Source organism: Limanda limanda, chromosome 4 (genome assembly GCF_963576545.1).
Source record: "Limanda limanda chromosome 4, fLimLim1.1, whole genome shotgun sequence".
In the NCBI taxonomy this organism is placed as follows: Eukaryota; Metazoa; Chordata; class Actinopteri; order Pleuronectiformes; family Pleuronectidae; genus Limanda; species Limanda limanda.
The window spans coordinates 18858542-18875442 of NC_083639.1; the positions used below are offsets into that span (position 1 = coordinate 18858542).

General features: G+C 41.9%; 1 protein-coding gene across 5 annotated transcripts in view; it reads right to left on the reverse strand.

Annotated features, from left to right (window-relative positions):
• The window catches only part of foxp1b (forkhead box P1b), a 150915-nt gene that overhangs the window by 43692 nt on the left and 90322 nt on the right, over positions 1–16901 (reverse strand). For all 5 annotated transcript variants that reach the window (XM_061069372.1, XM_061069375.1, XM_061069371.1 and 2 more), the window contains one exon: positions 5875–6048. In XM_061069372.1, the coding sequence (XP_060925355.1) occupies positions 5875–6048 (174 nt within the window). The remainder of the gene's footprint in view (positions 1–5874; positions 6049–16901) is intronic.

Here is a 16901-nt window from a genome sequence, read left to right on the forward strand (position 1 = left end):
GAGAGCTCCCAACACCCCCACCACCCTCACACCTCCTCCTCTTCCTCCTCCTCCTCGAGTCTCTGCTTGGCTGCGCGGAACTGGGACAGATGACTTCATTCTGACAGGATTATCCCAAACCTGGTTCTAATCTATACCGTACACATAATACATTTTTACAATATGACAAGGAAAACAAGCAGCGAAAGCGACGGCCCGATCCTGCGGTTCCACGCGAAGCATCGGCCCGAATTCTGTGTTGATCATTCCTGACAGATTGTATCACCTCAGAGCAACGCACGCGTCAAAATGAGATGTCATTACGACATCACCTTGAGACTTTTTACAAACACAAAGAGACGAACTCCTTCTGAGGATCACGCACACGACTGATGAATTATGGGATTTAACTGTTGAAGACATGAAAGCTCTTCTGAAGGATATTTCCCTATAGCATGTTGATATCAACCAAACATTCAAGAGGTTAAGGACAACAAAAAATATATTTTCAGGATAAATGCGATGCAATGCTATAGGGAACGCTATCGTTACTAAAATGTAGGGTGGTTAGTTGTTGAAACACTTATTACAATTGTTTTTTTCACCGCTTTTTATCCTATTTGTTGAAATCCTTTCATGATAGCCATCAATAAATGAAGTCTTAATATAAAAAAGACAGTATCTGTTGTCCTCGCAGGACTGTAATAAACACGATAAATCATTCATTCAGCCCGAATGAAGCTTCTCCAGCAGTACCTACCCCATATATAAACACATAATATGGCATTTTGGCTCTCCTATCAAGAGTTACATCTGCATACTCTGTGAATTATCTCCTGTCCTGTGTGGTACAACCTGCAGAGATTTGAACGTTGACTAGTTAATCTTGGCGAGCTTAAAGTAGTCGTTAAGTGAATCAATTAGAAACTGGCAAGGCTTTGATTTGGTTGACTGATCTGGGAGTATGCCACCATTTCCTCTGTCCCGATATATTCTCCACTTCTTTCTCTTAGCTCCTGCTTCCTTGCCTTACTTTTTTCCTTATAAATATTTTTTAATATATCCTATTGTTATGTTGGCCAAGTCTCCATATGCGTAAAGAGAATCTTTATCTCATAGTATCTATCCAAGAACATTAATCCAGTCTTGTGCTCACTGTCACCTCGCCAGTGGGCTACCGCTGCCATGCCACTTTGGGCCACTGGCCGACTGGGCTGTGGGAACACCTCGAAATGCTGCCTCAGATCACCCTGCAGCACTGGCTGAGCTCCAGCTGACAGGCTTCGGCCTAGCGCTCTAATGACTTACAGATTGCAGCGCTGTGGTATACATGTGTCAGGACAATGCCATGGGCCTACTGCAAAAACAGTAGGAGAGGGAGAGAAAGAGAGCCGGCGGCTTCTCCCTGTCCTGTCAGACACAGGCTTGGCCCCTGGATTGTGTCACATCACGCTTCCCCCCAACAGACCACAAATGAAGGATGTGAAGAGCAAATGCGGGAAGGAGGGGCGTTGGAGGGGGCGCTCTACAACTTAAAAGGCTTTCATCCTGTAAACTGAAAAGACATTATCTTTTGACCTGGAGGTGCCCTCTGTGAGGCTGTACACTGTGGTGTGAAAACAGAGAGAGAAAGAAAGAGAAAGAAAAAAGGAAACCCAGAAGAAAGAAGTGTGGACTGTGTCTTCAGCTAGTAAGAGTGCAGATAAGAAAAATGTCTGCTGCCACAGTTTTGAAGCTTTATCATCGTTTTTTCTGTGTCTGAGGAATAACAAGTAATGCACCTTTGACATCATGAAAATGTTCAATGCAACATTTATCAGATAAAAGTGAATCGTGTATCCAATTTGAACACAAAAGGCCAAGACATGATTACAATAAATACGATGAAACCCAATGAAACCCAAAGTTCTTTACCATGAGCTCCTCACTTTAAGATGAACATGAATAGATTACATGAGCATATCACTAACATATCTGTATCAGCATTTGTTTTCTAATATGATGTGACATTTTATAGGATAAACAATCCAGAAAAGATGTTTACATGGTACGTATAAAAATATATATTTTCCTAATTCAAGCTCATGTATTATAACATTATATGTAATATTGTTTCAATTGTGTTTTCTTTTTAAAATGTATAACATTTAAAATAGTGTATATATTATTTAGAATATATAAATCTATAATCAATAATGATTTATAATAAAGTTTATTTATGGTAAAGTACACCCTCACAGAGGGCACCTCCATGTCAACAATATTGAACCTCACATTTCTTTGTGATAAGGGTTTGACAACATCTGCGTAATCCTTGCCAAATAATTGTATAATATATAAATCAGCCGATATATCTGAATAATAATTCTTTACTACTTCAGCATTGGCCGCTAAAAATCCTTATCAGTCGGGTTCTAGATGATACATAAAAGCTTTCAAAGTAAGCTAAAAGAAAGTTAACTTACCCTCAACTTTGCAGACTATTTCTGTTTTGACCGCAAGTACAATCTCTCCTTAATTACATTTACATTTGTTAAGTTTATCTTTACTTTCCTATATTATTTACCTGCCTCTCTTCTAACTGGCGATTAACCCACTCACTCAGTGCAGTCAGCAATGTGTGCACATGTCCACTACATGTGTCCACACATATAACTTCAGCTGGCCACTGGCCATAGCTCACACTGTACCAATGACGGCCAGTCCCAGGCATTGTTCTGGATGTGAAACAAGCATAATCTCAGTATTACAACACAGCAAAGACACCATGTTGACACAACATCTTCAGCCCAGCTGAATGCCACATAATCCTCTATAGGGGGTGGATGTCTACCCAGGATCCCTTGCAATGATGTGTAGTTAACCAGCCAGGCTCGCTAGCAACGCCACAAATGAGCTTCAATTTCTCCCTCCCCCCTACCTTGGTGCTGGTGGACTATCAGCGAGGGTCCGACAGTGTTGTTCCTAATTACCTATTTCTCCAATCCTGATCCTGCGGCTGGCATAATTAGTTACCTGGGGCTTCAATCCAATTTGAAGTGATGACAAGAAAGTGATCCATGAAAAAGTAATAAGTTAAATCCAATTTCAGCCCGCCTCTAATTAAATGCACATGGAACTAATGAGACAAACCCTACCATTTCACTGATAATGGTAATTAGCGGGGTGGGAGTTGCCGGCTCTTGTCGTTGTGCCACTGTAGGTGTGAAGTGCAAAAGGTAGAAGTGGCATGGATTCTTTTAATTACACGTGTCACTCTGTCAATGTAATTTACTGGCTTTTTGACCAGTCAAGTATGTTTAGCTGCTTTCCCAGGCAGCACAGCAGCTGTTTGTATATATGGTGTGATTAAAGCACCTCTAGGCTGCTGAGTGTTCAGCGGAGGCATCTTCACCCAGAGGCAGGGGTGGGCGGTGCAGGAGTGGGGGTGCTGCAGATATAAAACCAAAGAGCCATTTAATGCTGATCAAGGATTCTGAGGCTTGTTTGACTCATATTTTTCCTCCTTTTCTGCTCGTGCGAGTCATTTTTTTTTAGATGTTCTGTGTATACTGTGCTTCATTATTTTTGATTTGAATAAGAATGAATTGGAAAGTGAGTCACATCTCCAAACGAGTAAAAGTCTGTGCAGGCTCCTCGTGCCTAATGGGAAGGACCGCTGAGATGAATGGAGACTCGTTCGCAGATCAGGTGCTTTTATGGGGTGTCAGCTTACTACACAGCCTCATAATTGTTGGATCATGTCTTTTGATGACCCAGTCCAGCTCAACAGAGAATCATTATCCGGGCTGTGTGATGGAGATAGCGGACGTTCTGCTTACGGAGTGCTCCTCCAAAGCACGGGTTTGTTCTTGAAAGAGGAAGTGAGATGAGACTCAGGCCGTTCGTTTCTGGTGTTTCACCAAATATGTTTATGTGTGTGAGAGAAAGAGAGAGAGAGACGTGTGAGAAAAAAATAAAAGCAACAAGAGAAAGCACCAGATGAGGAAAAAAAACACTAAAAACTAATGTAACACATGTAATACATCCTCGCTTGGAACAGCACACTGATGTTTATGTATGAACACTTGGCTTCAAACTCAGTGCTTATGTGGTCAGGGTGTGTTTAATTAGCAGAATACGTATTTTGGAGATAAACAAACACTTGCCGGGACCTGTGGCTTCTTTTTTTTCATAATGGTATTTTCAACCCAGCAAAAATGTAACACACAACATGAGAGAGCTGGCAATTTATGATGTTAGTTAGACACTACAGCAAGCCCGTGCTCTCTTCACAAGAACAGGGTAGGAGAGGCGAGGGGAGGGGATGTGGGGGAAAGGGCCCGACTCTCTTTTCAATAGCTGAGCGACAGCTTGGCCGAGCTCTCTGTATACATTAATAAATTAGAATTTTAATTTTGTCTTTGTCTGCAAGAGATGGTCTAGTACTTCACTATGTACCAACAACTGGCTGTACGCTGGAATCTGCCGTTGCGGTCCCCTCTGTTGACCTCTGCAGCACAATTCCCTGCCAGGCTGAGGAAACTGTTTAGTTTGATCCTTTCAACTTATTTGAATCCTGACAAATATGCACACAACTGAAAGGTCATCACAGTCATATTTCATCCTCTGGAGCTATTCCGAAGACATCTGCACAACAAAGGGGCTTTTCACAACCTGACATTAGACCTAGCTGCTACAATGGCTCATTAAAAAGGGCCCCCAATGGGATGGTAAGGGCATTAAATATTATATATATACACACATAGAGAGCAGGGCCTCCGTATTAATTACCAAATATGCCCTCGAGTTATTTGCAATTTCACACTGACACAAACAACTGCTCCATTTCCAAACAAAGATATACATCTCTGAGTTTTCTGATCTGAAATTAATGAAAATATTGCATCAGATATGCAGCACTGTTCTCATTAAAAGCAGAAAAAATATGTTTTCTCTTTGCATCACAAAGGCAGTCCAAATAACTGTCCCAAAGCCTCTTTACCTCTCCCAACCTTCACACACTGCTACCCTTACTCCACCTCTCAGCCCCAACTACCCCTCCAATGGGCTTCTCCATAGCACCTCCTGCTGCTGGTGGCAGGAACCTGCCTCCTCTTTTGAAACAGTTCTGCTGTGTGTGTGATGAAAGGCAAACAGGGAGATCATGGAGCTTCCTCTGTACGGCCGGACTCACTTCTCTGTGGGAGGACTGCAGCTCTCTCACTTCTCTATTTCTTATCCCTCATTTCCACACTTTCTCCTGCTTTTAGCAAATCTGCACAACTCCTGAACAGAGCAGCACTGTCGACAACACCTCCACCTGAAATCAGGATCAATCGCATACACTAATGTGTATCATGTGTATGACCGTACTTGCCCAGCTGGATGAGGTCATGTGATCTAAACTGGCCACACAGAGGCTTTCCTAATAGTCTGTCCTAGATATTTCACAACAGCAACCACCAGCAAAATGGGAGTTGAGATTAGTTCAAGGTTAAGGTTAGACATGATTTGGTCATGCTTAAGATTAGGGTGAAAGTTTTGGTTATGCTGTCCACGATAAATGGAAGTCAATACAAAGTCTTAATTGAGCAAGCTGATGCGCAAACCTGTGTGTGTGTGTGTGTGTTTGTGTGTGTGTGTGCGCGCGCGTGCGTGTGGACTGCTAAATCACACATAATGCATGAGCACACAAGACTGCAAATGTTGCACTGCCAATTCTAATTTCCTGTTTGTGAAGATATTCTCGTGCCGGGCTTTTTTCGCACACTGTGTTCTAGAGAAAGCTGCAAAAGTTCTCTCCTTTTTTTGTTGTATTTGAGCAACCACAAAGTCAAATAACTGAGCCTGATCTGATAATCACCAGACAATAAATAAGGCGGTTTCTGAGAATAACAAACATATTTACAGTACCTGTAGGCTTTGCTGCTTGTCGGTGGCTTTGGGGGATTTGCGGCCAGTGTTTTGTTGAGACAGTAGTTGATGAGGCTGCTGCTGCTGCTGCTGCTGCTGCTGCTGCTGCTGCTGCTGCTGCTGCTGCTGCTGCTGCTGCTGATGGAGGAGTATCTGCCGAGCCACTTGTAGAGCCTAACAGAGAAAAACAAAAATAGTTTTTCTTTAAAAAAGTCTTATAGAAATGCTAGAGGCTGAAAGTCCCATGAGAGCACTTTGATGCCTATTATCAGAGCAGACGTATCTGCTTACAACAATATTCCCTTGGCCTTCTGATAGATAACAAACAAACATCACCAATCTTTTCATACTCTCCCATTCAGAGTCATAAAGCTGTGGCTGGTATAAACATTCTCTCCAAAAAAAGACAGGGAACAATGCTCAGATGTCAAAACAAATTCACTGACAGAAAGAAGGCAAAAAAATCCAGTGCAGCAATCCAGAAGAAATATTTGTCTGTTGATAAGTTGCACTAACAGCAAACACAAATTGTCAAAGACACTAAACAGTACTTTTGATCCTCCTTTAGCACCGTCAAACTCCCCTCCAGAAAGCAAAATAAAAGGCTCTATGGCTGCTTCAAATATCTGTTAAAGGACACAGCCTTCTCAGTGGAAAACAAAATACAGTGCAGTCACATGTTTATTACTCCAGCTACTCCCTTTTCCCTTACGATAAATAATCAAACATGCCATCCAGAGCAAACAAAGCCAGAGAGAGAGCTGGGGGGAAAAAAACACAAGAGGTCTTGAAAACGGTCAGCGATACCAAGAAAAGCAAGCGTTGTGTTCCCACAGTGAGCTGGCCAGCCTCACACCTCCACCAGTAAACCATCTGGGTAAATAACTGGCCTCATTCTTTCCATGTTCCTCAGACGATTGCTCCCACAATTAAACAAACAGACAGAGGGACACATCCCAGCTCATCTCACATTCACAGACAATCTATACGAGTTCCCCACTCAATTATTTCAGTAAGTTCAGAAACTGTAGAAGTAAAAAGTGGAAGGTTTAAAAGGAAGAGCACAGTGCGCATAAAGGAAAACAGCTACAGCGACGTGTAAAAAAGTGAAACCTGTGAAAGATTGTGTGAAAATAAGACATCAACAGAGAAAGGGCAAACACGAAGCTCTGCGGATGGACGGGGGAGCAGAAATAACTCAGAGAGTTGGTCTTTTAGTGGCTCTGAAGTCAGACGATTCTATAACGCAGGAAGGGAAGAGACAGTTCGGGGTTGGAGTGAACAGCTGTACGATGGTCTGTGTGTGGGTGTATGTACTGACCCTCCCAAACGCACGGCTGTCGGATGACATCATGATGCATAAATATGACCACAAAGCTACAAAGGGGCCACAATCCTGGCAGTTCCCCACGCGAAAGTTTGGAGTACATACATTTTCCTTCTCCCTCGTCTGTCTCTGAGCCCTCGTGCAAAGATAGATGACGCTAGAACAACATATCTCACTCTGCATGCCTAATTGTCCTCTACTTTGAAATTTGTGGAGGGGAACCCCCCCCCCTCCCCTCCTGCATGCAAGTACACTCATAAAGAAAGTGTATGAATCGAAAACCGAGAACTTTGGGAGCAAAACTAACTCTCACGCACGATGGCAATATTTGCTTTACTCATTTAACATTTTAGACAGTAGTTTTGTTTCCTCAAGATAGTCTCGTAATCTGGAGAAAAAATAAAAATGCGACGTGAACTGAAGTGACACGAGGAGGGAGCCTGAATAGTACAGGAAAACGCTGTGAGATTGTCTCTTATTGTTTGTAATCACATTGTGAGGCTTTTTATTGATTTAAAATCATTGAGCTTCGAAAAATGCCAAACAAAATGTATTGATGTGAAAACAATTTATTTTGCTCAATCAATTAATTTAAGGACAACATTTTTTTGTTGATTATATCTTATTGGAGGGGGAAAAAAAATCATAATTTGTAAATAATATTCATAAAAATAATATAACTTGTGTAATGTGTGTGATTACTTATTAACATATTAACACCTCGGTTTATCTGCAAATGATTCAACAATGATATATTGTCTGACTCTGAAACAATAAAGTAAATACTAGAGTAAAAGAAAAGCTGTCATAAAACCATACACAACGCCCATGCATGGCGTGGTGTTACGGGCATGTTGCAGAGTAAACAAAGTTGGCTGTTTTCTTTTCCCTGTAACCGATGACACATGCAGTGAAATGTGTGTGTGCGGTGTGTCTAGGGTTTACAGCCGAGGGTGTTGGAACAAAGAGAGTTGAGTCAACAGGATATGATAGGAAGTTCAGACAGTAATGGATGAACAGATACATTTCTGGGAAGTCTCCCCTCACAGAGTCATAATGCAATGTTAACAAGTGCCTTCATATTTTGGTATTCATGATAGCTCTGAAAAGGAGAAATTATCTCATTACATTACTCAAAGTATTAGCATTAAACAGGGCTGGGGAATGCAAAAATATCAATAACTATCACAATATAATTGTCATCAATACAACAATGTCAATACACATTGTGTAAACACAGTGAGGTTTGTCTCCCTGCTCAGAAAGCAAGTTTAAAAACCACAACCTTCACTCACGCCTTATAACTTAATAATAATAGTGTGACATTTATCAGAATAATTATCTAGATTGACTGATAAAAACAGAGAAAAGTTTATATTTTTCCCATATTGTCCAGCCCTAATATTAACATCATCAATAGCATGACCCCAGTATCAACAGTGTCCAGACGTATGTTTGAAAAGTATTGTCTTCAGCATAAAGGTTACGTGCTACAAACAGGATGATCATCACTGTCTTCAGGTCATGCCTAACGAGTTTGGCTTAGAGAAGCCGAGTCACATGACAGTTAAAACAACAATGTTATTTTGCAACATGGCATGACAATGTAAAATCAACAAACCACCTGCTATTCTGGTCTATGGCTTCATTAAATATTTGTTTCAATACAATTATGTAACTATGCACTATACAAACCAAGGTCTATGATTATCTTGACATATAATTAATTAAAATTTGAGAATGATATATGGCTAAAAAAGAGTTAAAAAATGTGACTTTAGAAAGCCAAGACATGAAACAAGTTAACACTGTTGTTGGTCTGAAATGTAATGAGGCTACAAGGCGAGTGGGATGAAACCCTGTGTTGCGGGGTCTGCTCGACGCTCGGGAATGTTCCTGTCATGTTTGTATTTTAAAAAGGCCACTGGAGATGGCATGCCTTCGAGAGGCCTAATGCTGGGCTAAAATAACCTATTGTGGACTGTCACTGCAGTGTTTACACAGCACCCACTCCACTATTTCAGAGCTCTCTGCCTCCTCCTCCCCCTGCTCCTCTGGAATTTATCTTCCTCAGATATCCCATTCGAAGGAGTGGGTGCTTGATAGACATGTAAGTGCCAGACAAAATGCGATAAACTGGAGGCTGATGACAGGTGCGAAGCTTTCTACGCACTGAGAGGTATAATAGTCCAAATCTAATGACAGATCAGCTTAAAGCTACAGTGATACAGTGGGCTGTGAGAACGACACTGTGCGGTGAAGTGGACAGAATCATACGTTTATCATTTTACACGGGTTCACTTTTGTTGTATAAAAGGCAAAACTTTCAATCAGTAATGTTTACTTAAAAACACAAATTAAAACAGAACAGAGAAAATCTGACTTTGTGATACTGTGCGTTGATGCAAATTGGTTTTGTGTAGTTTCTTCTGCCTAAACACAACAACCTGATACAATCAGAAACTGAGGTTGTTTGGGAAGCAAACTTGTTACTGGAAATGTACACGACTGCAGAGATATACGCCTACACCCCCACTCTGTACATACACTCTCAATGTCTATGTATTATATGCACACACACACTAACACACACACCATGGAGGGTGTGAACCCTCCAGGTGCTTTTGATTAGAAAACAGCCTCCGGCACATGACAAGGTTTTATCAGCAACAAAGACGTTGCAATTTGGTATCCTTGTCATTTGCAATCCTCTTTTATTTCCCCCCATTTTAAATGTGTTCAAAGTTCACACCCTCTTCCCCATGTTAACGCAACTTCCTCAATAAACAACAGGCGTTTTATCTGCATCTACTTTCACGCCATATTAGTGGATAGAGGCAGGAGCGTCTCTTATGTCCCTGGGCTATCACGCTGTGATAAGGGAACTGCTAAGTACTGAATGTCTTTATGTGCAGTCTGCACATGCGGATTATTTACAGGCTTTGGGGTTTCCTGCTGCTAAAGCCAGCTCTGGGTGTCTCACAAATCCCAACTCAGAGCATCGCCACACAGTCAAGACTGCTCTCTGCTGAATCCTCAACTGCACCCTTTTCCCACAATGCCAAAATGCAGACACATTTCCAGATATTTTTCTCCCTGTTCTCTCTTTATGCAACTGCACTGACCCACAGTTATAATCAAACGCTAAAAATCCACGGGAGGCATCTGAATCACGGCAGTTGTTTTGTATGGGAAAGAAACGACAAAAAAGTCCAGAGAAAATAGACTATGTCGGGAAATGTGATGGGGAAAACATTCAGGGGGAAATTGGTCAGGGTGCCTCCTTCGGGAATCAGACAGTGGGGAACGTCGGGGCCAGTGATGTTTGTTCAGGCCCATCAACAGAGAGACCTCCTCCTCTTGCCACAGCTGGGGAAGACCTTGAACGTGAAATGGTTTCAAGCAGATTGTTCCTAATTGCTAGAAGATGTGCGAGCAGGTGTAACTGGATCCCTACGGCCACTCGGAGGAAAGGAGAAAGAACGAGACGTGCATCTGTTTGTGCGTTTCCATTCTCGTGTGTGTTGGCATGCACGCTTCAGCGTATTTACTCGGCAGCCATGTTTCGGCCGGCTTTATTAGGCAGGAGAGTGTAGCTCAGAGACATCGAGCAACAACACGACTAATAGGTTAGCTCTTAATGTAGTCGGGCTCAGTTGACACCAGCCCCTCTGGTCTCGCTCCACAGCCTCAGCGGGGCTCCAACACCAGCAGCCTAAATGTCAAGGTTACTGCTCGACTTTCTGACTGATCGCACGTCTCAACTCACCTGACATTTATCACTTCTGCTTCTGCTTCAAAGACGACGCCCTCTGCTCCTCAGCCGTGACCTGACCAAGCCAAGAGGCCAGGTTCTTCTTCCACAAGCTTTCTACATAATTCACCAGCACATTTAACTAACTAGTGCAATGCCCCACCTGTCAGGAATGGATTGTCTTGTCCTGTGTTGATGCTCTGGAGCTATTTCAAAAATTCCTCTTGTCATCAGTGAGTCCTCCTCAAACAGTTCTACTATATACTGTCACTTTATGTTGTTTGTTTGCTGGACATTGTCTGCAGAGCTTTTTATAAACAGTCTATGATGCAGAGTGAAGCTAGAAAACTTTGTGTTCATCCTACCTAGTAAATCTGTGAGAAGATTTTGTATTAAATGGTTTTCACGAAATGAAATTTGCATTATTACTGTTTATTTGCAAAGATTTTGATACAAGTCTGAATTATTTAATTAACTAATGATATTTTATCATACATTGTAGGTCTATTTAGCAATCGACACAATCTTTTGACCCAAGTTTACAACTTTTCGAATTAAAGCTCAACAATTCAGTGCAATATAAATAATTTTAGCAACAAACATTGTGCTTTTAGGCAAATTGCTAAAGAGCAAGTGATTCTAAGAATGTTGTTGCCACAAAGATCAGCACCTTTGACACAAGTGAATGTCTGTGTCTCAGTCCGATATGGTGATATACAAATATCTGATTTTCATAATGATCTGGAGATTTTGACCTGAAGTTTGACCCAGTTTCCTGGCGGCTACTTTATTTTATCCGAAGACGTAGAAGACATGTTCAACTCAGTCCACTGACTGAAAGCACACTGCCCAACCTCCACTGACACAGTGCACTGGCCGCCTGTTTATTACCATGCTATTAATATTGAAAGTATCTGTGTTCAAATGGCATCAAATTGGACACTGCACTTCCTCAGCCCCTTCACAATACATGCCAAGTGTGAAGATAATAAGGTGAACATTTCGCCAGATATGCATTCCACATACGGACACACAGACAGAAAGACAAACATTTGTGGTATTAGTAGGTAGATGAAGTGTCCAAGAAAGCAAAGTTATCCAATCATTTCATTAATTATATAATATGCTGTAGCCAATGGCGATGAAACCAGTAAAGCTGGGGTTGGAACTGATCCTTTTTTTTCACAGTATGACTGATAGCGGATATGGTGTAAGAGAAGCGTTGAGTATGCAAACATATAGTGATGGAATTCACTTGGAATAATGTCATTTTAATTGAAATGCACATGGGGGTTTTCTTTTAGGCAGGGGGTGATTTTTAAACATGTAAGGGGATAAGCAGTGAGGATCATGTCTATTTATATTAATTGCATTTTTTTCTCTTCCTCTTTTCCTCTGTAATACGGACGTTTATCTGCAATGCAAAGCAGGAAAAGTCTGGTTTCCCAGTAAGTATATAATTAATGCCATTTCCAAAAAGCCACTCCACATGGAAAACAGGCCAGATGCTCAAACCTCGCACATTACAGGGCCTTCGCAACAACACTCTCCAGCCTGTGTTTAGATTTCCAAACTAATTCATGTAGAATACATAAATAAATCAATGTTTTATACCCACTTCAAACCATTAGATTCCCTTCCTTTGCTGTGCTTTTCAACTAATCTATTAATATTTATGACAACACTAAACATTTCAAACAACCACATTTAAACAATAAGGCAGTGTGTGCACTTACATAAGACACAATTTGACTTTAATGAAAATGTTTCGGTATTTTTTGTTCCCTTCCCTCCTCTCTCTCTCTCTCTCTCCCCCCACAGAGCAGGTAACGCAGTTTCCTGACAAATGTTTAAGGAGAAAAAAAATGACTGTTGGAAAAACAAGACGAAAGCAAAGTTATTAACTGTGAGTGGAGATAGAGGAGAAGGCTCTGTGAAGCAGGACTGATGATGGAGGGAGTGGAGTGGAGAGCGGGAGAGGAGGAGGGCGGGGGGGTTGGACAGATGGAGGAAGAGAATGAGAGTGTGAAACAGAAAAAGAGAGGTAGAATGGAGATGGAAAGAGAGGGGGGGGGGTGGATCTGAATATTGCAGAGGGGGAGGCGGAGGTTGCAGGGGGTGTGGAGGGAAGAGTAAACAGTGCCCCGACCAGGCGTTCGGGCGCTCGGAGCCTGGTACGGAGGGGTCACCACCACCCCTTCCACCCCCCCCCCCAGCCCGGAGAGGTCAGCTCAGCTATGCTGGACTGACAGCTTCCGTTTGCTGTGTGCTCTGCGTTTGTTTGGATTCCCCAGCCTTGCTTAGCCAGCAGCTTAACAACAGATGGCTAAAGAAGGCCTCCATTCAGAGTGGTCGGGATCAGAAAATCACACCAAGGAAAGTACACAAGCTGCAGACAAAACACACAGACATGCCACAAGCTCTACAAGCACGCACATGCAAATGACATGGAATGTCAAAGTTGCACATGATGCAAATGGGAGAATGGCAAATAAGGTTATGCTTGCTGCAAACAGTTATTTCATTACCCTAGAAAAACGCATGCAAAGGCACTACGATGAGACACATGCAACAGAATGCAAGAACACATGCATATGCACAGCGTCGTCTGATTGTGCCAAACTACTTCCTAGGATGATTCAATAACTGAGTAGATCTCAGTGAAAGCATTTCCGCAGTCTGCCATTATTAAATGAATACTGTGTTTATTACAGCTTTAGTGTGGTGTAAAATCATAAACACCCTCCCAGAGTACAAGAGGAGCTGTCAACTAAATATTGTTTCTCTCATGAGTTGCTCTTCCACCTCAATTACGCCTTTCAACTTCACAGGCTCAGTATGATAAAGTGGCAGTAAAAATCATTCACATTAATACACCATTGTGCATCTGCTGCTAAAGGTAATTAAAGAAGTAAATGACTCATAAGAATAGACATATTAGCCGCAAAATGAAAGGCAACTGGGCTGCCTCATGAAAATATGTACCATTAAGATACTGCATTTTCATATTGGGGTAATCAGCTCCACTAGCCTGATGCTGATTTAATCCACTCCAGTGGAAAGTCTATCAGCGCACAGCCGCGTGTCACTGTCTCTCTTATGTCTGCCCGCCAAGAGCCAGGCTTTCTACATCAGCATTGCCCGTGAATGACTCTACTAAAGGAGGGAGGTCACACACAGGCAAATCAGTTGGAGGAGCAGTCATTGCTAAGGTGTCGTTTAGAGGCAGATGGAGAAAAAGAGAAATAAAAAAATAAGTATGAAGAGTCGAGAGGAGGATCAAATGAGCTAAGAAGAGTAATAAAAAAATAAGAAGGCAAAAGCACAAACGATCTGGGAACAATGCAGCAGGCGGATCTCAGTAGCCCTCTCTCCCTGACCTTAGCTTTTTGTTCTGAGCATATGATGCCTCGGGATGCCCACCACTGATTACGCTGATAATATCCGTCAAGTTGATAAAGTGGGAGGAAAAGAGCACAGGCATTGCCAACTGCGCTGGGTACTTAGACGGACTGTTAGAAAATACACACTCCTCCCGATTGCACCTTTTGTGGAAGCGTTGCATCACTGGGAGTGTTGTGCTTGGGAAAACGGGCGCTTCCAAAAGCCCAGCGTGAGACCTAGAATACTGTGAGCAGATTTTATCATGCTTCAATGATATTGTTTAGAATGGGAAGATCTATCTGCCTTGGTCTCATAGCCGGGAGGACTCAACATCATCGGTACACAGGAGACTTCTGCAATTGGACCTTTAAAACCTCCTAAATCTTCCAATTTAGTTGAGGTGAATATAGATGAATGTAGTCTGCACACGGCTATAGGATGGGGCTTGAGGAGGGAAAGAGCAGACAGACTGTTGGTCATGGTTCACCATGCTGCTCCGTGCCTAAACTTACCATATGCCCTGTGCTGTCCGCTGACCACTCTTCGGACTGGACACCACAGGGCATGTTGATTAACTCAATGTGGATGCAAAAGTAACTCATCTTGATGAATAATCCAGCTAATCAGTGAAGCAGACAACAAGCGTGACACTGCCCAAAGCAAATTTTGGCTGATCCCTTGAAGACGGATGTGTAATGACATCTGCCCAAAGAGCACACAAACATCATCTCCCGCTCATTTCATTAAGAAACTGCAACACATATCCTTCTTTGTCCCTCTATGCTTCTGAAACATTTATGGTGAGGCTTTCTGAGGTTTGCGACTGTACATCTTTTCCCACTGCCTTGAACCATCCTCACCCGAGACCTAACACATCATGAGCTGCTGAGGGAGAATTCCCTGAGTGTGCGTGTGAGTGTGTGTGTGTGTGTGTGTGTGTGTGTGTGTTTGTGTGGAGTGAGAGTTTCTCCGAAGGAGAGGATTTTCTATAAATCATGGGCCAGTCCAATTGGCTATGGATTGAGTTGCAGTGGGGAGAGACAGCTCCCTGGGAATAGCAGTGTCTCTGTTGAAGTCATTCCAAGATGGGTAATATGATCCTATGCCGCCAGGAATAAAGGAAGGGAAAAAGAAGAAAAAAAAAATCTGATTGCTGCGGCCATAAAGAGGAATAATCTCCAGCAGGGTCCAGACACATCACCCGTCACACTGGACAGTAATGTATTATCGTCTCACAGACAGACGACGTGACACATGGTGGGCCTCACTTTTTTGGTTCTTCGTAAACTGCTTCTTCTCTTATTCCAGGAGTTATTAACCTTCACTGACTTGGTATGTAGGTGTGGAAGGTAAAGAAACAAACGATTGGCAGTTCTGGTGAAGACTCTCACTCTCTCAATTTGCAAACATAGTCAACTAGACTAATTGTGAGCTGTAAAAAAGCTGCAAATAATGTATTGTAATGAGCTGTTTAAAGTATGTGAAGTTACAAAAAACATAAAATAACTGCCAAAAAGATGGGTTTCTGACCAGCTGGATGCTTTTTCCGGTTGAAAATGCAATCAAGAAGATGCAAGCACCAACACTCAAAGGATGTCATACAACCTACGTGGATGAGGTTGCTTTGGTCACATGACAAACACATAATCATCAAATGTATGTTTAAGCAACATGAGCTTATATCAATTAAACCGAATAGCTGGTAGAGAAACGCTTGATCAAGACAAAGCTTGATTTCGAGTTGTGGGAGAGACGTCTATCCTGAGGCTGACTGATATGGATGTCTGGGTATGATCTGATGCCAACTTTCTGATACGAATAAATCAAGATATATTTATATATATTATTTTAGTTAAGTTAATGTGAAACCCTTATGACAAAGACTTATATTGAGGTTTGATATGTTATAGTTGAACCATAGTATGACCTTTATTATAAATAACTATAAATAATAAGAAAACACAAATACATCAAACAACTAAAATTATTTAAAAAATGTAAAATGTTAAGAATTTTTCTGCATTTTCAATTCTGTCAAATAAACGTTTTCATATTTGCGTATAAACACAGACACTGAAATATCTGTGAAAGGTTATCTGCCACCTTTTATCAAACTATTCACCATGAGAGGTAAAATGTTAGGTGCTTGAGGTCCGGGACGAGAAATTAGATTGTCCAACCACATTCATAGTTGGCTGATTTTACAAATCCCCTTTCAATTCAGCCTTGTTCTTGAGTGTTTATGGACTAACAAGCAAAGCAAGAAAGTCCATTGAGCGTAAGCACTTTTCTAAACCTTAATTAACATGCAGAGTGCACTGTGGTGACAGAATTGGCCGCCCTCAATCTGCTTGAACCACCTTCAGCTTTAGGAGCTGAGACCTGCAGGCTGCAGGCTTCAATGAATGTTGCAGGAGAAGATGATCACAGCTCAAATTAAGTTACGCACTAAGCTTGAAGGGCTTGCATAAACATGTAATGGAAATATCACACTATACGAGAACCTGAGGAAAGAGGGTAGGAAAAACTATGGTTAAATTAACTGATGCAACTTGAATTAGC